Source organism: Entelurus aequoreus, linkage group LG22 (assembly GCF_033978785.1).
Source record: "Entelurus aequoreus isolate RoL-2023_Sb linkage group LG22, RoL_Eaeq_v1.1, whole genome shotgun sequence".
Lineage (NCBI taxonomy): Eukaryota > Metazoa > Chordata > Actinopteri > Syngnathiformes > Syngnathidae > Entelurus > Entelurus aequoreus.
The window spans coordinates 21,463,691-21,488,692 of NC_084752.1; the positions used below are offsets into that span (position 1 = coordinate 21,463,691).

General features: G+C 39.7%; 1 protein-coding gene across 5 annotated transcripts in view; it reads right to left on the bottom strand.

Annotated features, from left to right (window-relative positions):
• Positions 1-492: 492 nt before the first annotated feature.
• epn3b (epsin 3b) overlaps positions 493-25,002 on the bottom strand; it is a 53,253-nt gene continuing 28,743 nt past the window's right edge. For 4 of the 5 annotated variants that reach the window (XM_062032454.1, XM_062032451.1, XM_062032450.1 and 1 more), the window contains 5 exons: positions 23,506-23,629; positions 23,249-23,425; positions 23,087-23,176; positions 6,799-7,077; positions 493-2,476 (listed from right to left, as the gene is read on the bottom strand). In XM_062032454.1, the coding sequence (XP_061888438.1) occupies positions 2,178-2,476; positions 6,799-7,077; positions 23,087-23,176; positions 23,249-23,425; positions 23,506-23,629 (969 nt within the window). In that variant the 3' untranslated portion in view covers positions 493-2,177. The remainder of the gene's footprint in view (positions 2,477-6,798; positions 7,078-23,086; positions 23,177-23,248; positions 23,426-23,505; positions 23,630-25,002) is intronic. The other variant, XM_062032452.1, reaches the window with a different exon arrangement.

Here is a 25,002-nt window from a genome sequence, read left to right on the forward strand (position 1 = left end):
CACCGGTCCGGGGACCGGTACCGGTCCCTGACGCATTTGCTACCGGGCCGCACAGAAACATGAATTAATTTATAGACTACCACATTTTCTCTGACTTAACTTTTGCCTGTCCCACTAAACACACCAATAAACTTGTTAATAGATGTACATTACAACTCCTTTGTTACAGTACATGGGACAATGCACAATATTGGACATATAAAATGTTAATGTGCCAGATTGTAGCCAAAGTTATGGTGGTTTTATTTTTCATGCTCATTTTTTTGCTGTTTTTATCCGCCACACGTGGAAAGCCGGTCCGTGAAAATAGTGCATACATTAAACCAGTCCCTGCTAGAAAAAAGGTTGGGGATCCCTGTCCTAGAGGACTGCATCTACTGCATTCCCTAAACCAGAGAAGTTGGCACGTTGTGTAAATCGTAAATAAAAACAGAATACAATGATTTGCAAATCCTTTTCAACCTATATTCAATTGAATAGACTGCAAAGACAAGACACTTAACGTTCGAACTGGAAAACTTTGTTATTTTTTTGCAAAAATTAGCTCATTCGGAATTTGATGGCTGCAACATGTTTAAAAAAAGCTGGCACAAGTGGCAAAAAAGACTGAGAAAGATGACGAGTGCTCTTCAAACACTTATTTGGAACATCCCACAGGTGAACAGGCTAATTGGGAACATGATTGGGTACAAAAGCAGCTTCCATGAAATGCTCAGTCATTCACAAACAAGGATGGGGCGAGGGTCACCACTTTGTCAACAAATGCGTGAGCAAATTGTCGAACAGTTTAAGAACAACATTTCTCAACAAGCTATTGCAAGAAATTTAGGGATTTCACCATCTACGGTCCGTAATATCACCAGAAGGAAGAATCTGGAGAAATCACTGCACGCAAGCGATGATATTACAGACCTTCGATCCCTCAGGCCGTACTGCGTCATCGAAAAGCGACATCAGTGTGTAAAGGATATCACCGCATGGGCTCGGGAACACTTCAGAAAACCACTGTCAGTAACTACAGTTCGTCGCTACATCTGTAAGTGCAAGTTAAAACTGTACTATGCAAAGCGAAAGCCATTTATCAACAACACCCAGAAACGCCGCCGGCTTCGCTGGGCATGAGCTCATCTAAGATGGACTAATGGAAAATGGAAAAGTGCTCTGTGGTTTGACGAGTCCACATTTCATATTGTTTTTGGAAACCAAAGAGGAAAAGAACCATCCGGATTGTTATAGGCGCAAAGTTCAAAAGCCAGCATGTGTGATGGTATGGGGGTGTATTAGTGCCCAAGGCATGGGTAACTTACACATCTGTGAAGGCACCATTACTGCTGAAAGGTACATACAGGTTTTGGAGCAACATATGTTGCCATCCAAGCAACGTTATCATGGACGCCCCTGCTTATTTCAGCAAGACAATGCCAAGCCACAGCATGGCTTCGTAGTAAAAGAGTGCGGATACTAGACTGGCCTGCCTGTAGTCCAGACCTGTCTCCCATTGAAAATGTGTGGCGCATTATGAAGCCTAAAATACCACAGCGGAGACCCTTGGACTGTTGAATTCCACCTGAAAAGCTTAAAAAATGGGTATCCTCAGTTCCCAAACGTTTACAGAGTGTTGTTAAAAGGAAAGGCCATGTAACACAGTGGTAAAAATGCCCCTGTGCCAACTTTTTTGCAATATGTTGCTGCCATTAAATTCTAAGTTAATGATTACTTGCAAAAACAAATTAAGTTTCTCAGTTCGAACATTAAATATCTTGTCTTTGCAGTCTATTCAATTGAATATAGGTTAAGGGATTTGCAAATCATTGTATTCTGTTTTTATTTACGATTTACACAACGTGCCAACTTCACTGGTTTTGGGTTTTGTACAGTCTAATTTACATTACATAGTTTGCAACAACAATCACTGGTATTGATGCCTGTGTGATAAGAAGCAGAGTTACACTGCCATCTACTGTACGGAGTTGTAAATACAAGCTGCGTTCACATATTTGTTTATCAGCTGGCACTGATAAACAAATATGTTTAGGACAGCGTAGTGATAGGTGAGTGCGTGTGCATTTCTTCAAGAGTTCAGGTTACATATAGCAGCTGATATGTTGAGTACATCCAGTCCACTTTTCCATGTGCACGCAGAGAAGAATGACATCCTCGTCCACATGAAATGAGTCTCAGAGGAAGGGGTTGTGGCCGTGTGTCTGTGCTGGGGATTGTGTACGGGCCCCCGGCCTGGGCGAAAGAGGGAGTAGGGGCCGGGGGAGGTTGGAGGGAAGGTCCATGAGTCCGGCAGGTGGTTGTGTGAGCGACGAGGGTAGGGCGGCCCCCCTGTGCGGGAGAGGGAGTGGAAGCGAGGGACTATAGGATATCATGTGGGGGGGCATAGGAGACGTAGAGGATGGACGCATTTGATTGAGGGTAAGGCGAGGCTGGTCACAGTGGAAGGGGTTTGTGGGAGATGGGGCGCTCAGACCTGTGGAGGACACTCAGGAAGTTAGCAAACTACACGTGAACATTTCATACAGCGAGGGCCTGATCGACTAAGATCAGCGTGTTCAGTCTATGAAATTATTGGTGGGCGTGTTCCTTGCCATGGACAGGCAACTTTTGAGAAAAAAGGAGGAAACCTGACGAAAAAAAGAAGAACATTTACTTTAGCACCAAGTGCTGGCACGCAAACCCTGAAAGAACATTTTGAAAATCAAGACTACATTTCCTGCATTTTTACATTATATTTTACCTTTAGATTTACTCTGAACTACAAACCTCTTTTGGCTGCCTTTTTGATATTTACATGTCCCACACAGAATCATAAGTTTTTTTTAGTAGATACTTTACTAACATTATTATCACTAAAAAGGGTAATGTCAAATTCTATAATATGCATGGAAATTACTCAGATAACGGCAGCACGGTGGAACAGGGGTTAGTGCATGTGCCTCACAATACGAAGGTCCTGAGCAGTCCTGGGTTCAATCCCGGGCTCGGGATCTTTCTGTGTGGAGTTTGCATGTTCTCCCCGTGACTGCGTGGGTTCCCTCCGGGTACTCCGGCTTCCTCCCACCTCCAAAGACATGCACCTGGGGATAGGTTGATTGGTAACACTAAATTGGCCCTAGTGTGTGAATGTGAGTGTGAATGTTGTCTGTCTATCTGTGTTGGCCCTGCGATGAGGTGGCGACCTGTCCAGGGTGTACCCCGCCTTCCGCCCGAATGCAGCTGAGATAGGCTCCAGCACCCCCCGCGACCCCAAAAAGGGACAAGCGGTAGAAAATGGGTGGATGGATTACTCAGAAAACATCACCTATTTGGCAACTCTATCCTGTAGCCACGCCCTCTCAGGTAATATACTTCCTGTGTTGTGACCTTTGTTTACAATCTGTCAAAAATACACCTTCTCGCTGGCTTCTAATAAATGCTCCAGACCAGGGGTGCCCACACTTTTTCTGCAGGCGAGCTACTTTTCAATTGATCAAGTCCAGATCTACCTCACTCATGTATATAATTTATTTGTTATTTATTCATGAAAGAGATGTTTTTGTTAACAAGTTAAAGGTGTTTGATGATAATACAAGCATGCTTAACACATATAGATTCCTATGAAGACAAGAATATAAGTTGTTGTATTACCTGATTCTGATGACTTGCATTGATTGGAATCAGACAGTAGTGCTGATAAACAGTAGTGCTGATAACGTTCATCCATCCAATCATTTTCTACCGCTTGTCCCTTTCGGGGTTGCGGGGGGTGCTGGAGCCTATCTCAGCTGCATTTGGGCGGAAGGCGGGGTACACCCTGGACAAGTCGCCACCTCATCACAGGGCCAACATAGATAGACAGACAACATTCACACTCACATTCAAACACTAGGGACCATTTAGTGTTGCCAATCAACCTATCCCCAGGTGCATGTTTTTTTGGAGGTGGGAGGAAGCCGGAGTACCCGGAGGGAACCCACGCAGTCACGGGGAGAACATGCAAACTTTACACAGAAAGATCCTGAGCCTGGGGATTGAACTCAGGACTACTCAGGACCTTCGTATTGTGACGCACATGCAGTAACCCCTGTTCCACCGTGCTGCCCACATTTTCAAATGGAGAAGAAAAAAAACCCTCCTTTCTGTCCAATACCGCAATAAAGTGGTTGGTTTTTGGCATCTTATTTGTCCAGCTTCCATACTCCTTTTTATACACTTTACAAAAAATACTGCTTTCTGAGACTCTTATTTTGTTAGTGCAGGCAGGATGAAGCAGCGCTTTTATTGTGAAGATAGGAACTGTGCAGTCGGTGTTCAGAGTTTTGACGGCAGGTACGGCGCGAGAGTCTGTTTAAATGAAAAGGGTTTCTCGCCTTCCTGTCGGTCATTTTTTCTTAATAATGATCTGGCAGCATCATCTCACAAGACCCTCGGGTGTTGTGAATGTCAATCAAGAGACAAAAGTGACGTCTTAGTGAAGATTGATGATCGCAAATTTTTAGGTCTATTTTTTCAATGCCTGACTGGCGATCGACTGACACAACCTCCACGATTGACGGGCAGCTCGCGATCGACGTAATGGGCACCCATGATCTAGAACTACAACTGCTTCGGAACTAACATTGTTCGAATTGTAATCATCCAAATATGATTAGCAGCAAAGTAGGCAACAACAAGCAACTACCTCGATGATGCTAACTATGCTAACTAGCGAGTTTGTTTCGGTGCTCCTGATCGTGTCCTCGACCCGTGTTTACGCCAGAGGAACAGTGAGTCAGGCCAGCGTTCAACAAATTTTGTCTAGATCACGTAAGTGATGGATCTACTAATATTGCACGTGCATTTTACAACTGGTGCAGACCAACTAAGCAGGAGTCATGTACCACATTTTATGGGCATTTTAGAAGCAGTCCTGCAGTGCACTTACATTAAAACCCAGGTGCGCTCATGAGAGAGAGGCTGCAATTACTGCACTCAAGATGAAAAAAATGCATCCTATTTTTTTTTCTTCAGATAGGAGATATATTTATAGATAATATAAATTCTATGTGAAAAAACAAACATCATGCAGGACACCAAAACACATAAATTGAATTTCTTTTAATACGCCCCTTAAGTCACCCAGCATGCGGATATAAAATTATAAAAGGATGTTGCTAAAAAGACAATATGGCTAATATATGTCCAAATATGTTGACACCCACACGTAGGACGGAGGATTCTCTGTCCATCGTCTGTTTTTGCAGCATGAGCACGTCCTTTGTGCATAACTGTCAGTTAGCACGTACTTTTTAGATGTGCTAAATAAAACGCAAAATAGTGCTCGCAAAAGAATGATGAGTGTTGATTGCGCATGCTGAGTAATATATTTGCATCTTTTCCTCCCAGTAGTGAAGGCGTTTTGATACCCAGCTTATATTCTGCATATTCATGAAGACAGAAATGCTAAGGGCCTGATTTACTACTGATTAAGATATAGATAAAATGGTGTGTACTATTAGTGGCCGTGTTATCTACTAACACTGCATGTGCAATTGAAAAGTTGTGCAGACCGCCTTACTTACAGGAGGATTTTTCGCGCATATGGGGCTTTTACCATAAAATACACTTGATCATTTTTTGCACATTCATGTTATCACACTCCTACCTGTGTGCGATGTGTTGAGCCAGCTGCACACATCTATAATCTGTAACACTTTTTTCTGAATCGCAATCTAGACAACAGAAACATATGCAAAGCCGACACCAAAATGCATCAAAATAAATTAATTTTAATCAGCCCCTTAAGTCACCCAGCAGCAATAAAATTATAAAAGACAATTGCTGAATAGACAATATGTCTCAAACTTTTTTTTACATTTCTGACCGTCCAAATACACTATATTGCCAAAAGTATTTGGCCGCCCATCCAAAATGATGAGAATCAGGTGTCTTAATCACTTGGCCCGGCCACAGGTGTATAAAATCAAGCACTTAGGCATGGAGACTGTTTCTACAAACATTTGTGAAAGAATGAGCCGCTCTCAGGAGCTCAGTGATTTCCAGCGTGGAAATCATATTGTGTGTGCTAAATAATTACATTTGCATCGTCTCCTCCCAGCATTGTGGGCGTGTTAGAATAATCATGTATATATTATCACACAACTTTATGCTTAAGGGCCGTTGCTATAGTTATTATCAATTGTGCTTAAGCTGTATTTTTCTATCTGTGCAAAGCTGGCAATCCAAAAGATTGCATGTAGTCTCGTATCAGTGTTGTGTCCAGACTCGGCCTGCTGACTGCCAAGGCCGGACATAGAGTACCGGGACGCAGACAAAGCAGAGATAGGGCGATATCACCAGCGTCAAGACATTTGCATTTTATTAATAGTCATATATTGTGTCTAACTGGAGCTGTTGAGATTACCCCCCTTCCCTCAGCAACAGCTTCAGTGATGTAACCAGGGACCTCCCAAATAAATAGAGGAAGCACGTGGGCTGGACTTTTAGAACGTAGTTTGGATCTGTAACTAGAGTACAGCCCAAAACACGTCTCTCCTCATATGAGCTAAATTGAACTATGTCTCTGCATGATTCCTTGCTTCTCGTCTGTTTAATAGATGTCATCAGTGTTTAAACCTGACAGGGAGTTTTGATTATCTGCATGTATTTTGCATATTAATGAAGACAGACACGCTAAATGGATTGCAGACCTTATTCTGTGCACTTAAGAGATGCCCACTTTTAGCAGATCAGCTTTGCGTGCGTCATCAAGTTTGCACGTGTTTTAGTACATGCAAACCTTTAGTAGATCAGGCCCGGTAAGTTTTGGAATACCTGAGAGGAAGGGGTTGTTCTTCATTTTGCTTCGGGGCGTTGCAGGTATCAGGGCATCCAAATTGACCAGGGAGGCCCCAGTCGGTCCGAGGAAGGCCTCAGGCGTCCGACACACACGTGCAGCACTGACGGGAGGTGCGAGTCGAGACAGATCAAACATCTCCGGACTGGTCGAGTCCCGTCCGTTTTCTTGGGGATTCGCCAGAGGTTCATTCCTAAATGGATCTGTGCTCGGATCCGCACCAGAAAACATATCTGCTGACCCACACAGCTCAGAATCTGCAGAAGGATAGTCATTGTGGAATAGCGATATGAGATAACTCACGTTATTAATTAACTGCAATATGCCATTTATTAATATTTTCCCTTGTATCAAATGAAGCAAGGCAAGCATGTATCTATTTATAGTACATGCTCTCTTGCATAGTCGTGACTTTAGCATTATTGTAATAAACAAACATCTGACCTACCATCAAATTTGTCGGGTAATTTTGCACACTCTAACTAGGTCTGATACAAATGTTGCCTTTAGCTATATGCAGGGACGTGAGCCCCCTTTGAGAAAAATAGAGAAAAAAAAGGAAATTTTCTATCAGTGCCAAGTGCTGCCATGCAAAAGCCCAAAGAAAATTTAGAAAATTAAGACTACTCTTCGTGCAATTGGATGCATTTGTAAAGCACATTTAATCTTTAAAAGTTTGGCAATGTTATAATTATAATTAGAGATGTCCGATAATGGCTTTTTTGCCAATATCCGATATTCCGATATTGTCCAACTCTTAATTACCGATACCGATATATACAGTCGTGGAATTAACACATTATTATTTGTTGTGATGCCCCGCTGGATGCATTAAACAATGTAACAAGGTTTTCCAAAATAAATCACCTCAAGTTATGGAAAAAAATGCCAACATGGCACTGACATATTTATTTTTGAAGTCACAAAGTGCATTATTTTTTTTAACATGCCTCAAAACAGCAGCTTGGAATTTGGGACATGCTCTCCCTGAGAGAGCATGAGGAGGTTTAGGTGGGCGGGGTTGGTGGGGCGGGGTTGAGGTTTGGGTAGGGGGTAGCGGGGGTGTATATTGTAGCATCCCGGAAGAGTTAGTGCTGCAAGGGGTTCTGGGTATTTGTTCTGTTGTGTTTGTGTTGTGTTACGGTGCGGATGTTCTCCCAAAATGTGTTTGTCATTCTTGTTTGGTGTGGGTTCACAGTGTGGCGCATATTTGTAACAGTGTTAAAGTTGTTTATACAGCTCAGTCGACAGAATATTACTGTAAAAAAACTAACATTGGTGGGGTTTTTTTTCAACTTACAGTAATATGCTGTAAAAAACTCCCTAAATTTTTACAGTAAAATCTATTGGTCATTTTTATAGTGTACAATTTGATGGATAACTTGCTTCGAAACCATAAGTTAAGCACATATTTAAGTATTTATTTGGATTTTGACCAACAAAGTTAGATAATATATTTGTTGCAATATTGGACCCTATTTTTTCCCTGTCAAACTAGAAAAAAACCTAATACCTTTAGTAAGAAAATAAGAACGTAAAGAAATAAAATATAAGGTATTTTATTGACACATATAATTTCCAGGCTTTTGCGGGCCATATAAAATGGCGTGGAGGGGCAGATCTGGCCCGCGGGCCTTGAGTTTTACACCTGTGCACTAGACACACCAATGATGTACAATAAAACTCCTCATTGGAAGTTGCCATTTGTTATAACTTTGTGACATGATACAATGCACATTAATGAACATATCAAATATAAATGTGACAGATTGTAGCCAAAGGCTGATTTCCATCAGCATTTCAATGCAAAGAAACAAGCCCAGGGCTCCCATTAATCAGTGTTATAGTGAGTTGTATTTTGCACAAGTGGGAAGCCGGTCCCTGAAAATAATGCCTATACATTAAACCGGTGTGTGGTGCAAAAAAGGTTGGGGACCACTGCTGTAGGCTATAAAACACACATGCATGTACCGTATTTTTCGGACTCTAAGTCGCAGTTTTTTTCATAGTTTGGCCGTGGGTGCAACTTATACTCAGGAGCGACTTATGTGTGAAATTATTAACCAATTACCGTAAAATATCAAATAATAATATTTAGCTCATTCACGTAAGAGACTAGACGTATAAGATTTCATCGGATTTAGCGATTAGGAGTGACAGATTGTTTGGTAAACGTATAGCATGTTCTATATGTTATAGTTATTTGAATGACTCTTACCATAATATGTTACGTTAACATACCAGGCACGTTCTCAGTTGGTTATTTATGCGTCATATAACGTACACTTATTCAGCCTGTTGTTCACTATTCTTTATTTATTTTAAATTGCCTTTCAAATGTCTATTCTTGGTGTTGGGTTTTATCAAATAAATTTCCCCCAAAAATGCGACTTATACTCCAGTGTGACTTATGTATGTTTTTTTCCTTCTTTATTATGCATTTTCGGCCGGTGCGACTTATACTCCGGAGCGACTTATACTCCAAAAAATACGGTAGTTATCATAGGGTTTATAGGAACAATAGGAGGTTTAAAAAATAACAATTGCAAATATGCATTCATTAGAATAAGAGTCACACTGTACATCTATATATATATATATATATATATATATATATATATATATATATATATATATATATATATATATATATATATACAGTATATATGTATATGAGTACATGTATATATATATATACAGTATGTATATATATGTATATGAGTACATCTATATATATAGCCCTTTGAGGCTTTTGTGATTTAGGGCTATATAAATAAACATTGATTGATTGATTGATATATATAAAGTATGTATATATATATATATATATATATATATATATATATATATATATATATGAGTACATCTATATATATATATGAGTACATCTATATATATATATATATATATATATATATATATATATATATATATATATATATATATATATATATATATATATATATATATATATATATATATATGAGTACATCTATATATATATATATATATATATATATATATATATATATATATATATATGTATATGAGTACATCTATATATATATATATACACTATGTATATATATGTATATGTAGACATGAGTCAGAAGTGCTACGGACAGTTTGGTTATGTTTGGGTTTTCCTGTGTTTGAAATCACTTCCTGTCCTGGTGCTCTTGTTTTGTCACTGTTTCCTGTTTGGTCTCTGTCATTTGCGGCACCTTTACTTTCTGCTCCATGTCCCGTCAGCACACCTGTTCCCGGTTTAATTAGTTCTATTTAGTTCCACCTGAGTCCCTCCTTCAGTGCTTCATCAATATTCTTTTGACACTGAGGCGGACTGGACCGTTTTTGTTCACAGTGAGTAATACTTTTGTCTTTTTCACTCTGCTGCTTTCTATTGTGTGCTTGGCTGTTTTCAATTGTGTGCTTTTGCTGTTTTATTGTGTGCTTTTGCTGCTTTCTATTGTGTTTGTGTTGCTTTGCTGTGACAGTTTGACCCCGCACTGCACATGAACACAACATGAACAAACAACACACATTCAATCACTTGAGTCAGTTTCAAACATGCAGTTAACAAACAAATGACAAGCTGTCACTCACCATGGCTCTCTACTGCTGGCTAAGAGAGTCAAGGTGGGGCTGAGTGTTTGATGCAGGTGAACACACCTGCCCTCACTGATTAGGCCCAAGTTGGGCCCAACTATGGTTGTCAAAGCTGGGTGTTAGAAGTACTATGTGAATACTTCTAGACTTGTGATGGTTTATTTAAGGTGTATTTACAAAAAGATCTCTGTCCTGACCAGGAGCTCAGGTCTCCATGCATCACCAAACATCTGCGGAGATGTTGGTGCTTGGTTTCTTGTTGTTGTTGTTGTTGTTCACCTTTTGACACTTTGGGGTTTAAATAAATGCAAAGTGTTTACAACTGCATGCTTTGCCATCCTTGGTTTGGAAGTCCGGTTTACAATGGTTACATTACCTTCACCTGAGGCGGGGTGTGACAGTTGCTAATTTTATATTGTGGGGGTGTGTGTTGCTTTATAGATTTCAATATTTTTGTTTGTCCTCTACAAAGTCAGTGTTTGGTTTTTGTCATTTTGGGGACGGTGTGGCGCCATTGGGTGAGTGGCTGTGCCAGCAACCTGAGGATTCCTGGTTCGATCCCCACCTTCTACCAACCGCGTTGTGTCCTAGAGCAAGACACTTCACCCTTGCTCTTGCTCCTGATGGGTCGCGGTTAGGGCCTTGCATGGCAGCTCCCGCCATCAGTGTGAATGTGGAAATGGTGTCAAAGCGCTTTGAGTTCCTTGAAGGTAGAAAAGCACTGGTTCCCCGTTCCTCACCGGATCCACTTTAAAATCCTCCTCTTCACCCATAAAGCCCTCACAACCAGATCCCCTGCTACCTCACCAACCTGCTTCACCGCCATACCCCTTCACGCAGCCTACGCTCCTCTGATGCCAACCTCCTCTCCCCACCACTCAGAACCAAGCTCCGGACCTGGGCTGACAGAGCCTTCTCCATCGCTGCTCCCACCCCCCGGAACACTCTTCCCAAACCCATCCGTGACTGCCCAGACCTTCCCACTTTCAAAAGCCTTCTCAAAACACACCTTTTCAGATCTGCTTTTAACCAGTGATTAGTGTTCTGTGTCTTGTAATTGTCCTGTCTTGTAATTGTCCTGTATTATGTATTTTACAATGTACTGCTTTTATATTTCCTGTATTTTATATTACTTTAAACTGTTTCATATTTTAATTTTTTCTCCTGTAAAGCGTCTTTGAGTGCTTTGAAAAGCGCTATACTAAATCAAATGTTTTATTATTATTATTATTATTATTATTATTATTATCATTATTATTATTAAAGCACTATAAAAGTATAACCCATTTATCTACAAGGTCAATGTTGTGTGGCTTTGGTCAAAGTCAATATGTGTTTGGGGTCTGGTCATTTACAAAATCAATATGCAGTGGTTCCCCCAGAAAGTTTATTAGCTAAGGTGTTGTCTCTATAGGGGGAGGGAGCGTTTCCCGGGACAGGCGGCAGGACGGGGAAGTGGGTGGGTGGGTGTAAGGAACAGTGTAACTAGGCCGGTCTCCACCTCATCGCTTGATGTTAGTTTGTCTAAATTGTCAGACGGTCGCTTCTCTGATGTCTCTTCTTTATCTGAACGTCGTCTTCTACTGCATTCAGCAACTTTGTCTCCATTGGAAGTAGGGCTGCAACAAACTATTAATTTGATAATGGATTAATCTGTCTTATTACTTTGATTAATCGATTAATAATCGGATAAAAGAGAAACTACATTTCTATCCTTTCCAGTATTTTATTGGAAAAAAACCCGCATACTGGCACATACTTATTTTGATTATTGTTTCTCAGCTGTTTGAGCATGTTGCAGTTTATAAATACATTTTTATGAAAATAAAAAATAAATTATTATAATTGCCTCTGCGCATAGCATAGATCCAACGAATCGATGACTAAATTAATCGCCAACTATTTTAATAATCTATTTTAATCGATTAGTTGTTGCAGCCCTGATTGGAAGTTAGTCTGTCCTGCTTCTGGCTGTTGAGTTTTGCCATAGTGGAAAAAAAAAAATCATAAGGATTTTTACAAAATAACATTCAATAATCATGAATACATTATTTGGGATAAACCCACTTTAGCACAGGCGTAAGATAGTGACATGTTATTTACAACATGTTGAATGGCCCTCAACATCGTCTGGGAAACGATGTGTGTCAAAGCACTTAATCGAGGTATTTTAATTTTGACAGAAAATATTTAATGCAACTGCAGTTTTACTTAACTCAATATTATTTATTACAAGAAACTACTCAACGCATTTTTAATACAACCCTATTTAAATTTGAACGAGAGTGTGAATGTTGTCTCTGTGTTGGCCCTGTGATGAGGTGGCGACTTGTCCAGGGTGTACCCCGCCTTCCGCCCAAATGCAGCTGAGATAGGCTCCAGCAACCCCAAAAGGGACAAGTGGTAGAAAATGGATGGATGGGTTTTATTTGGGGTCTGGTCAGGTCAACTACAAGGTCAACATGTATTTAATTTGTGTCCTCATGGTTTTATTTGGGGTCAGGTCAACTACAAGGTCAACATGTATTTAATTTGTGTCCTCATGGCTTTATTTGGGGTCAGGTCAACTTCAAGGTCAACATGTATTTAATTTCTGTCCTCATGGTTTTATTTGGGGTCAGGTCAACTACAAGGCCAATATGTATTTAATTTGTGTCCTCAGGGTTTTATTTGGGGTCAGGTCAACTACAAGGCCAATATGTATTTAATTTGTGTCCTCATGGTTTTATTTGGGGTCAGGTCAACTACAAGGTCAACATGTATTTAATTTCTGTCCTCATGGTTTTATTTGGGGTCAGGTCAACTACAAGGTCAATATGTATTTAATTTGTGTCCTCAGGGTTTTATTTGGGGTCAGGTCAACTACAAGGTCAACATTTATTTGTGTCCTCATGGTTTTATTTGGGGTCAGGTCAACTACAACGTCAATATGTATTTGTGTCCTCATGGTTTTATTTGGGGTCAGGTCAACTTCAAGGTCAACATGTATTTAATTTGTCCTCATGGTTTTGGTCAACTACAAGGTCAGTATGTATGTATTGTGTCCTCATGGTTTTATTTGGGGTCAGGTCAACTTCAAGGTCAATATGTATTTAATTTGTGTCCTCATGGTTTTATTTGGAGTCAGGTCAAATACAAGGTCAACATGTATTTGTGTCCTCATGGTTTTATTTGGGGTCAGGTCAACTACAAGGTCAATATGTATTTAATTTGTGTCCTCATGGTTTTATTTGGAGTCAGGTCAACTACAAGGTCAACATGTATTTGTGTTCTCATGGTTTTATTTGGGGTCAGGTCAACTACAAGGTCAATATGTATTTAATTTGTGTCCTCATGGTTTTATTTGGGGTCAGGTCAACTTCAAGGTCAACATGTATTTAATTTGTCCTCATGGTTTTGGTCAACATTATGTATGTTGTGTCCTCATGGTTTTATTTGGGGTCAGGTCAACTTCAAGGTCAGCATGTATTTAATGTGTCATGGTTTTGGTCAAATACAAGGTCAACATGCATGTATTTTGTCATGGTTTTGGTCAACTAAAAGGTCAACATGTATGTAATTTGTGTCCTCATGGTTTTGGTCAACTACAAGGTCAACGTGTATGTATTTTGTGTCCTCATGGTTTTGGTCAACATGTATATGTATTTTGTGTCCTCATGGTTTTGATCAACTAAAACGTCAGTATGTATGTATTTTGTGTCCTCATGGTTTTGGTCAATATGTATGTATGTATGTATGTATGTATGTATGTATGTATGTATATGTATTTTGTGTCCTCATGGTTTTGATCAACTAAAAGGTCAGTATGTATGTATTTTGTGTCCTCATGGTTTTGGTCAATATGTATGTATGTATTTATGTATGTATGTATGTATGTATGTATATGTATTTTGTGTCAGTTTTGGTCAACATGTATGTGGTGTTTGGTCAACTACAAGGTCGACATGTATGTGGTTTTGGTCAACATGTATTTTGTGTCCTCATGGTTTTGGTCAACATGTATTTTGTGTCCTCATGGTTTTGATCAACTAAAAGGTCAGTATGTATGTATTTTGTGTCCTCATGGTTTTGGTCAATATTTATGTATGTATGTATATGTATTTTGTGTCAGTTTTGGTCAACATGTATGTGGTGTTTGGTCAACTACAAGGTCGACATGTATGTGGTTTTGGTCAACATGTATTTTGTGTCCTCATGGTTTTGGTCAACATGTATTTTGTGTCCTCATGGTTTTGGTCAACTACAAGGTCAACATGTATGTATTTTGTGTCCTCATGGTTTTGGTCAACATGTATGTGGTGTTTGGTCAACTACAAGGTCGACGTGTATGTGGTTTTGGTCAACATGTATTTTGTGTCCTCATGGTTTTGGTCAACATGTATTTTGTGTCCTCATGGTTTTGGTCAACTACAAGGTCAACATGTATGTATTTTGTGTCCTCATGGTTTTGGTCAACATGTATATGTATTTTGTGTCCTCATGGTTTTGATCAACTAAAAGGTCAGTATGTATGTATTTTGTGTCCTCATGGTTTTGGTCAATATGTATGTATGTATGTATGTATGTATGTATGTATGTATGTATATGTATTTTGTGTCAGTTTTGGTCAACATGTATGTGGTGTTTGGTCAACTACAAGGTCGACATGTATGTGGTTTTGGTCAACATGTATTTTGTGTCCTCATGGTTTTGGTCAACATGTATTTTGTGTCCTCATGGTTTTGATCAACTAAAAGGTCAGTATGTATGTATTTTGTGTCCTCATGGTTTTGGTCAATATTTATGTATGTATGTATATGTATTTTGTGTCAGTTTTGGTCAACATGTATGTGGTGTTTGGTCAACTACAAGGTCGACATGTATGTGGTTTTGGTCAACATGTATTTTGTGTCCTCATGGTTTTGGTCAACTACAAGGTCAACATGTATGTATTTTGTGTCCTCATGGTTTTGGTCAACATTATGTATTTTGTGTCCTCATGGTTTTGGTCAACATGTATATGTATTTTGTGTCCTCATGGTTTTGATCAACTAAAAGGTCAGTATGTATGTATTTTGTGTACTCATGGTTTTGGTCAACATTTATGTATGTATGTATATGTATTTTGTGTCAGTTTTGGTCAACATATATGTGGTATTTGGTCAACTACAAGGTCGACATGTATGTGGTTTTGGTCAACATGTATTTTGTGTCCTCATGGTTTTGGTCAACATGTATTTTGTGTCCTCATGGTTTTGGTCAACTACAAGGTCAACATGTATGTATTTTGTGTCCTCATGGTTTTGGTCAACATTATGTATTTTGTGTCCTCAAGGTTTTGGTCAACATGTATATGTATTTTGTGTCCTCAAGGTTTTGGTCAACATGTATATGTATTTTGTGTCCTCATGGTTTTGATCAACTAAAAGGTCAGTATGTATGTATTTTGTGTCCTCATGGTTTTGGTCAACATTTATGTATGTATGTATATGTATTTTGTGTCAGTTTTGGTCAACATGTATGTGGTGTTTGGTCAACTACAAGGTCGACATGTATGTGGTTTTGGTCAACATGTATTTTGTGTCCTCATGGTTTTGGTCAACTACAAGGTCAACATGTATGTATTTTGTGTCCTCATGGTTTTGGTCAACATTATGTATTTTGTGTCCTCATGGTTTTGGTCAACATGTATATGTATTTTGTGTCCTCATGGTTTTGATCAACTAAAAGGTCAGTATGTATGTATTTTGTGTACTCATGGTTTTGGTCAACATTTATGTATGTATGTATATGTATTTTGTGTCAGTTTTGGTCAACATATATGTGGTATTTGGTCAACTACAAGGTCGACATGTATGTGGTTTTGGTCAACATGTATTTTGTGTCCTCATGGTTTTGGTCAACATGTATTTTGTGTCCTCATGGTTTTGGTCAACTACAAGGTCAACATGTATGTATTTTGTGTCCTCATGGTTTTGGTCAACATTATGTATTTTGTGTCCTCAAGGTTTTGGTCAACATGTATATGTATTTTGTGTCCTCAAGGTTTTGGTCAACATGTATATGTATTTTGTGTCCTCATGGTTTTGATCAACTAAAAGGTCAGTATGTATGTATTTTGTGTCCTCATGGTTTTGGTCAACATTTATGTATGTATGTATATGTATTTTGTGTCAGTTTTGGTCAACATGTATGTGGGGTTTGGTCAACTACAAGGTCGACATGTATTTGATTTGTGTCCTCATGGTCTTGGTCCACTACAAGCTTCTCTTTCATATAATCAATTGTAGGTTCTCTTTTGGTCTCATCCCAGAAAACCTGATGGTCCTCCATCAGCTGGATGAGCTTGTGCATCTTCCTCAGACATCTCATCTTCTACCTTGGCCTCCAAACCTTCAACAAGTTGCTCTGATTTATAGTTTTGGTTGCTGGGTTGTGTGTTTTGACTCTTCGTGTGCGTCCAGTATGTCCTTCACAAAGCTATAGCTGATTTCAGTAGGTGGTTCTTCATCCTCAAGAATAGGTATTTAGTGTGTATCCTCAAAACAAGTCTTCATAAGATTAGGACCATTGGGGTCTTGGGGATTTTCTAACTCCACTGACAGTTGGTCATCTTGGTCTCCTGCGGGCGTTCCCTCTCCGCTGCGGGCGTGCCTCCGCAAGAGATCTGCAATCAACACACCTGCCCGTGTTGAGCGACCAGCCTTCATAAGCCAGCGTGTCTTAAGATCCGGTGCCAGAACGTAGCTTCTCGTACCCACAACAGTAAGCCAACACGTCTTCAGCCTTCTCTCTCCCTGTGTTCCCTTCCCGTTGTGTTCACCGTCTCTCGTGTCGTCCTCCAGCTTCCCGTCGTCCTTCCTCGAGCTGTGTCTCGTCTACCTGGACCCCCTTTGGATTCCTTCTTTTCTTCCTGGACTTCGACCTAACGCCTGCCCACTGACCACGACGCCTCGCTCCTGTCCTCGACCATCCACCTGCCCTCTGACGTCTGAGCCTGTGTTTTCCCCTTTTGGACTTCCGCCTCGTTCTCAACACGCACACTCAACAACCTCTGGTGACCACGCTTCGATAATACTTACACATAGTCACACTACATCTCTTTAAGCTAATCACACACTGCACTCACATACTGAGCTGTCAATAAACACGCTGACAGCTAACGACGTCATCGCCTCTCTGCCGTCTTCTTCTCCCGCTGTCCCGTCATACAATGTTATATATTCTTTCATTCGTGCGTTCATTCATTCATGTGTTATTTGTCATCATTCTTACACCATGAACCGCAACAACACTACACAATGTTTTCCATTTATTCATTCATTAATTCATGTGTTACTAATTTATCATTCTTACACCATGCACCGCAACACTAACCAACTCTCACACAATGTTCTCCATTCATTCATTCATTCATTACTTAATTCATTAATTATCAATCAATCAAAGTTTACTTATATAGCCCTAAATCACGAGTGTCTCAAAGGGCTGCACAAGCCACAACGACATCCTCGGCTCAGATCCCACATCAGGGCAAGAAAAAACTCAACCCAATGGGATACAATAAGAAACCTTGGAGGGGACCGCAGATGTGTCTAGCAGCTGCATTTTGTACCAACTGTAATCTTTTAATGCTAGACATAGGGAGGCCCGAAAATATGTTACAGTAATCGAGACGAGACGTAACGAAGGCATGAATAATGATCTCAGCGTCGCTAGTGGATAAAATGGAACAAATTTTAGCTATATTACGGAGATGAAAGAAGGCCGTTTTAGTAACACACAATGTGTGACTCAAGAGTTGGGTCGAAGATAATACCCAAATTCTTTACAGAGTCGCCTTGCGTAATAATTTAATTGTCAAATGTTTAGGTGGTATTATTAAATAGATGTCGGTGTCTAGCAGGACCGATAATCAGCATTTCCGTTTTCTTGGCGTTGAGTTGCAAAAAGTTAGCGAACATTCATTGTTTAATTTCATTAAGACACGCCTCCAGCTGACTACAATCCGGCGTGTTGGTCAGCTTTAGGGGCATGTAGAGTTGGGTGTCATCAGCATAACAGTGAAAGCTAACACGTATGATGTCACCTAGCGGCAGCATGTAAATACTAAAGAGTGCAGGGCCAAGAACCGGTCCCTGGGGAACTCCGCACGTTACCTTAACATAGTCCGATGTCACATTATTATTTGAGACGCACTGCATCCTGTCAGTAAGATAAGAGTTAAACCAAGACAAGGCCAAGTCTGACATACCAATACGTATTTTGATACGCTCTAGTAAAGTATTATGATCGACGTATCGAAAGCAGCGCTAAGATCAAGAAGCAGCAACATAGATGACGCATCAGCTTCCATCGTTAGCAATAGATTAGTCATTTTTGCGAGGGTTGTGTCCGTAGAGTGATTTGCCCTGAAACCAAATTGAAAGGGTTCACAGAGATTGTTAGACACTAAGTGTTCATTTAGCTGCTGTGCAACAATTTTTTTTAGAGGATTTTCGAAATAAATGGAAGGTGGGACACCGGCCGGTAGTTTACCATGAGGTAGGCCATTGGCGTTGTTAGGCCTATTTTAGGGGGGCTGAAGCCCCCCTAAATAATTTGGTGTGATATATTTTTATTTTTTTATTTTACAAATACATGCCGACATATTCATTATAAAGTGGCCCGAATATGAGTTTAAATAAATAATCATATAACCTGTCATTATTCACTCAGTTTCCCATCACTTCATACTGTAAGGTAGAGATCCCCTTTAGTGCGTCGGTATCCAATCCATTCCACTTGTTCATATAGAAAATGCCCACATCACTCAAAATCCTGTTCGCATTTTCTCTGCGACCTTGCTTGCGGAGTTGCGGTCCTGCAGGTGTACGAAGCACATTAGCACACAACACTGCAGATTGCAGAACAAGAACGTGAACCGATGCAAAATGGATATAAGAAACGTTTTCAAGAAAGTAAGTATTCATCACTGCTTGTAGTAAAATGTATTAGCTCCACTTTATACCTGGTCTGTGTTTGACAAAAAGTTACATTCCCGCTCTAAATACACCATCATTGTAGTCATTTTTCTCCTGAGTGGACTTCCGTCTTCCTTTACAATGAGTGAAGCTGCTCGAAACCTTGTCTGCAATTGTAAATAATTTAGTTAAGTTTTGTGTTTCTTGTAGAATCTATATAAAGTAATATACATTAGCCTATTGTTAAAATAATGGAAACAACATTAAATATATTTGTTTTATTGTATTGTTACATTAATAGCTGTTGTATTAATATAGGATGGCTTGTTAAACATTTCATAGGATTTTCAGAGGGAGGAAAAACCAAGACATTTAATATAAAATGTAAAATGAATAAATACATGAAAATAAAAATAAAAAAAATGGTTAAAAGCCAAAGGGGGAGTATTTCATTTCGCCCCGTGCATTTTTTTTTACCGACGGGACTACGTTAATCTCAAGCCCTGGAAGTTGCATTTTGTTGTTTGCATTATTTGTTTCAGCATTGCACTTTGAAGATGGTCCCTCAGCTCTTTGACAGCTTTCGCTCTTTTTCCGATCAGCAGACGGGCTCTAAGTCTTTCTTATTTACAGTATATATAAACGTTTCTCATTTCTATTCAGACTTCCATATATATTTAATTTCCTTAACGGCTTGCCATAGTATATATATATATATATATATATATATATATATATAGCCAAATTACCCCGATCCAGATATTACTTTAATTCAAGTAATTAAGTAATATTTCCAGGGCTTTAATTTACAACCATTTTAGTCACATATGTGCCCAAAATGTAATCTGTGCAACTTCAAAATATTTGGGAACAAACAATTATTGTATTGTGAGCTAAAGTTGTGGCATTAGCCTCTATGTTGTGAATGAATAACATAGAGGCTAATGCCATGACTTTCATTGTGTTTCAGTGTATCTTGAAGGATCATGCAAGTAATTGTTTCTTGTTGATGATGTAAACAAAATGTCACTGTGCAAACCCATGTTTGTTGTTGTACTGAACACAGATTGAAAATAAACCGAGTTAAATAATAATAACAATTAATTATTTATAAGTCTTTGTTAGCCGTTTGAAGTGTTGTGCTTGTGCGCTACGTTCGCTCGAATCCTGTACATCTCCTGGGGGCTAAGCCCGCCCTGTCCTTAAAAGCTAGTGACGCCCCTGGTCACACATGAGAGTGATGCAGTAGAGCCGGTCTATTCAACTGGTGGCCTGATGCCATATCCGGCCCGAGAAAGACACCATCCCGGCACTCGAGTTCAGTTCAGAATTTTAGAGATCTCTGCAGCAAATTCCTAAAAACACTACAGTGCTACTGTTGTATTGAGGAATTTGCACCACTGTAAACACATTGGCAGGTCCCTGTATTGACATTTTGACATTGTTAACATAGAACACTGGGGTCCAAACTTGTGAATTACATAAATGAGCCGTTCCTCAAGGCATCCCTTTTAAGTCTTCTCCTTTTTGGCAGTTGCACATTATTTTCCTAATGTGATTTATGCAACTAAGGTGTTGCTGTAGCTCGTTTACTTCAAATGCAGTCAGTAGTCTTTTGTTTAACTTCTTTAGTTGTACAATAGTGTTCAAGGTTCCCTTTTAGGTCTTCTTTTTTTTTCATCATTTGGACTACCGGTATTCAGATTCTTAAAAACACCAGTGTTGTCATAGATATGGTCTTTGACTAACTATTTTGCAGAAGATCCTAAAAACAGCAGAACACTCCTCTAACTCTGACAAAAAAAATATAAAAAAATATAATGTCTACTGTAGAGGATACAGGTTCTAAAGACTATACAAAACAAGACTAATAGTGAAGAGAGAAGTCGAGCCCTCCTAGTCCTTAAAGGGGAGCTGCACTTTTTCTTTTTTTTTCATCGTTCACAATCATTATGAAAGACAAGACAAAGGATGCATTTTTTCTATGCATTCTAACTCGTAAATAAACGTGAATAAAAGTCAGCTTACAATGGAGCCAATGGGATGTCCTCTATTCTGCCCATAGAACCCTCTAAATCAGTGGTCCCCAACCACCGGGCCGCGGCCCGTTACCGGTCCATGGATCGATTGATACCGGGCCGGCCGCACAAAAAATAAAAAAAAATAAAAAATAAAAATAAATAAAAATAAATATATATATTTTTTATTTTTATTAAATCGACATAAAAAACACAAGATACACTTACAATTAGTGCACCAACCCAAAAAACCTCCCTCCCCCATTTACACTCATTCACACTCATTCGCACAAAAGGGTTGTTTCTTTCTGTTATTAATATTTCTGGTTCCTACATTATATATCAATATAGTCTGCAGGGATACAGTCGGTAAGCACACATGATTGTATTTCTTTATGACAAAAATGTTTTAAAAAATACAAATAAATACAATTTCTCCTCCATTTGAAAATACGGATGTTATCAGCACAATTGTCCAATCAATGCAAGTCATCAGAATCAGGTAATACACCAACTTATATTCTTGTCTTCATGAAAGAAAGGCATCTATATGTGTTAAACATGCATGTATTACCATTAAACACCTTTAACTTGTTAACAAAAACCTCTTTCATAAATAGATAAATATAAATTATATATATGGCTGAGGTAGATCCCCTCGACTTGGTCAATTGAAAAGTAGCTTGCCTGCAGAAAAAGTGTGGGCACCCCTGTTCTAGATCATAAATAATGCCTCTCACATTGATAGTAGAAAGATGAGGACATAATCCAACAAGTTGGTACACTTTGACAGCCAATTTAGACCCGGAAATGGCGAGAAAGACATGAAAAGGCGCTGGGTTCCAACCCCCTTTTTTCTTTGCGAGGACTATGAGTCATTCTTCATCCAAATGGCAACATACCAAGATTTTTACATCATAATGACAGCAGACATTGTGCAGTAAGTGATGTTTTATTATGTTTGTTGGTTGTCATGAAGTCTGCAGTGAGCAGTAATCAGTGATGTTGTTGGAGAAAAAAGGGAACATCGGGATGCATTTTCAAAATGAATGCTATTCATGTTTGTGGAGGGGGGCGTGGCCTGCGGGCCTGCCGCGGAACGGAGTGTGCAAGGACCGGCCTCGAAGACAGCGACAGGTGAGTAGATGGCCCAGGTGGGCCTTGTTATCTAATCACCTGTCGCCTTTATTAGCAGCAGCCGGAACAAGACACGTTGTTGGAGTTGGAGCCGGAGAGAGAGAGACACGGACTAAGAAAAAATACATTTTGCTGGAAAGCAAAAGCCGAGCAATATTTAAGAGAATAAAACAGTGTTGTGACCTGAAATCCGGGCTCTCGTGGCAGTGTGTGGTGGTCCGAGGAACCCACTAGAGGGCAACCTCTACAATGTTAATTATGGTGTTTTAAAACATATATACTTTCAGCCTGTATATATACGTAAAACCTTAATGGAGGTGTTTGGACGTGTTTTTAAGCACTTTATAGGCAGAATAGAGCAACTCCCATAGCCTCCATTGTGAGCGGACTTTTGATCGCATTTATTTACTATTTAGAATGCATAAAAGAAGAAAAACATATGTATTCTTGTCTTACATAAGTGCAGTTCCCCTATAGGAAATGTAACCATCCAAAACAATTTAGTTAAATATCCCTACACATGCAACACAAGACAGCTTCTGCTCGTCATGTGTATTTACCTGTCGGACTGGCAGGAGAAGACAGTTGAGGAATGTCCTGTTGAAGTGTCTCCTCTCCCTGTGCACTGAATGCATCTCTCCCTTCACTTCCTGCATGAGTGTTATTCATCAGGTACAACAGATGGTGTGCCTTTATTGAAGAAAACATGGGAAGATAATTACCCCGCTCAGATATCGCGTCCCATGTGTGGTTGGCAGGGCTGCAGGTGGCCGCCGCCGCTGACGCTTCCCACGGCTCTCCGCACGAGTTGGCACACGGAGCCCAAGGATTAGTCGCAATGGAGGGTGGCGGCGGCGCAGTCCAGGGGCTACCAACTACAGGAGTGTCGGACTTGGCCGCTGTGCAGGTGGATAGACACGAGCGCTAATCGCTTTACCCCCTGTGGCTTTTGTTTGTGTGGACATGATGATGCACTCACCTACAAAATCCCAGGGGTCGGAGGCCACGTTACAGGAAGGCTGGGCAGAGTTCCACGGGTCCCCAGTCGGCGGTTGCCTCTCAGATGGTGGGGCAAACAAGTCTGCGAGGTCCACCATGGTTGCCTAAGAGAGCAGGAAACAATAAATGTATGTTGGTAAGTGCAAAAGCTTTTGCGCTTCGCAGTTTATATGCAAAATATTTTTTTAATGTAACACAGCAATCATTCTGCGACCTACAGTATATAAATCATACCTGTCAACATCCATCCATTTTCTACCGCTTGTCCCTTTTGAGGTCGTGGGGGGTCGCTGGAGCCTATCTCAGCTGCATTCGGGCGGTAGGGCGGTAGGAGGGGTACACCCTGGACAAGTCGCCACCTCATTTTCATTTTAAAATAAGGGGGATCTTTAATATTATTTTTTTATAATTATGAATATTATTATTAGACTAAACTTTTTGACTCGGGGGCCGCATTGGGTTAAAAAAAATTCCCATTTCTATTTATTCCAACTAGGCAGCACGGTGGAACGCGGGATAGTGCGAGTGCATCATAATAAGAAGGTCGTGGGTTCGATCCCCGGGCTCGGAATCTTTCTGTGTGGAGTTTGCTTGTTCTCCCCGTGAATGCGTGGGTTCCCTCCGGGTACTCCGGCTTCCTCCCACCTCCAAAAACATGCACCTGGGGATAGGTTGATTGGCAACACTAAATGGTCCCTAGTGTGTGAATGTGAGTGTGAATGTTGTCTGTCTATCTGTGTTGGTCCTGCGATGAGGTGGCGACTTGTCATATTCAAAGTCCTGATTTTGAAATGTATAATGTAATAATAATACAATATAATAATAAAAAAATAAAATAAAAATATTATATATATATATATATATATATATTATAATATTATAAAAATAATAAAAAAAACAATATAATGAATATATGAAATATGTCCAGGGACATATTTCCTGAGTTTATAAACATAATATACATTTAAAAAAACAAAAGAAGATTTTGTGATGTTAAAAAATATCGATGTAATCATAGAAGTATCGACTAGATACGCTATTGTACGTGGTATCATTACAGTGGATGTTAGGCGTGGATCCACCAATGGCGTTTGTTTATATTGTAGCGTCCCGGAAGTGTTGGTGCTGCCAGGAATTCTGGGAATTTGTTCTGTAGTGTTTATGTTGTGTTGTGATGCAAATATTCTTCCAAAATGTGTTAGTTGTTGTTTTTTGGTGTGGTTTCACTATATGGCACATATTTATGACAGTGTTGGCATTGTTCATACTGTCACCCTTAGTGTGACATGTATGGCTGTTGAGTAAGTATGCGCTTCATTCGTTTGTGGGCAGTGCGTTCAAAGCCTTGGTTAGTTTATGTTAATTATAGACTATTTGATTTGTGACTATTTTATTGTGTGAATCGGACCAAGCACGCCACTAAATTAACAACAGGATTGATTTTTCAAAAAATTATGTAAAAAATTGAAAGTTGCCG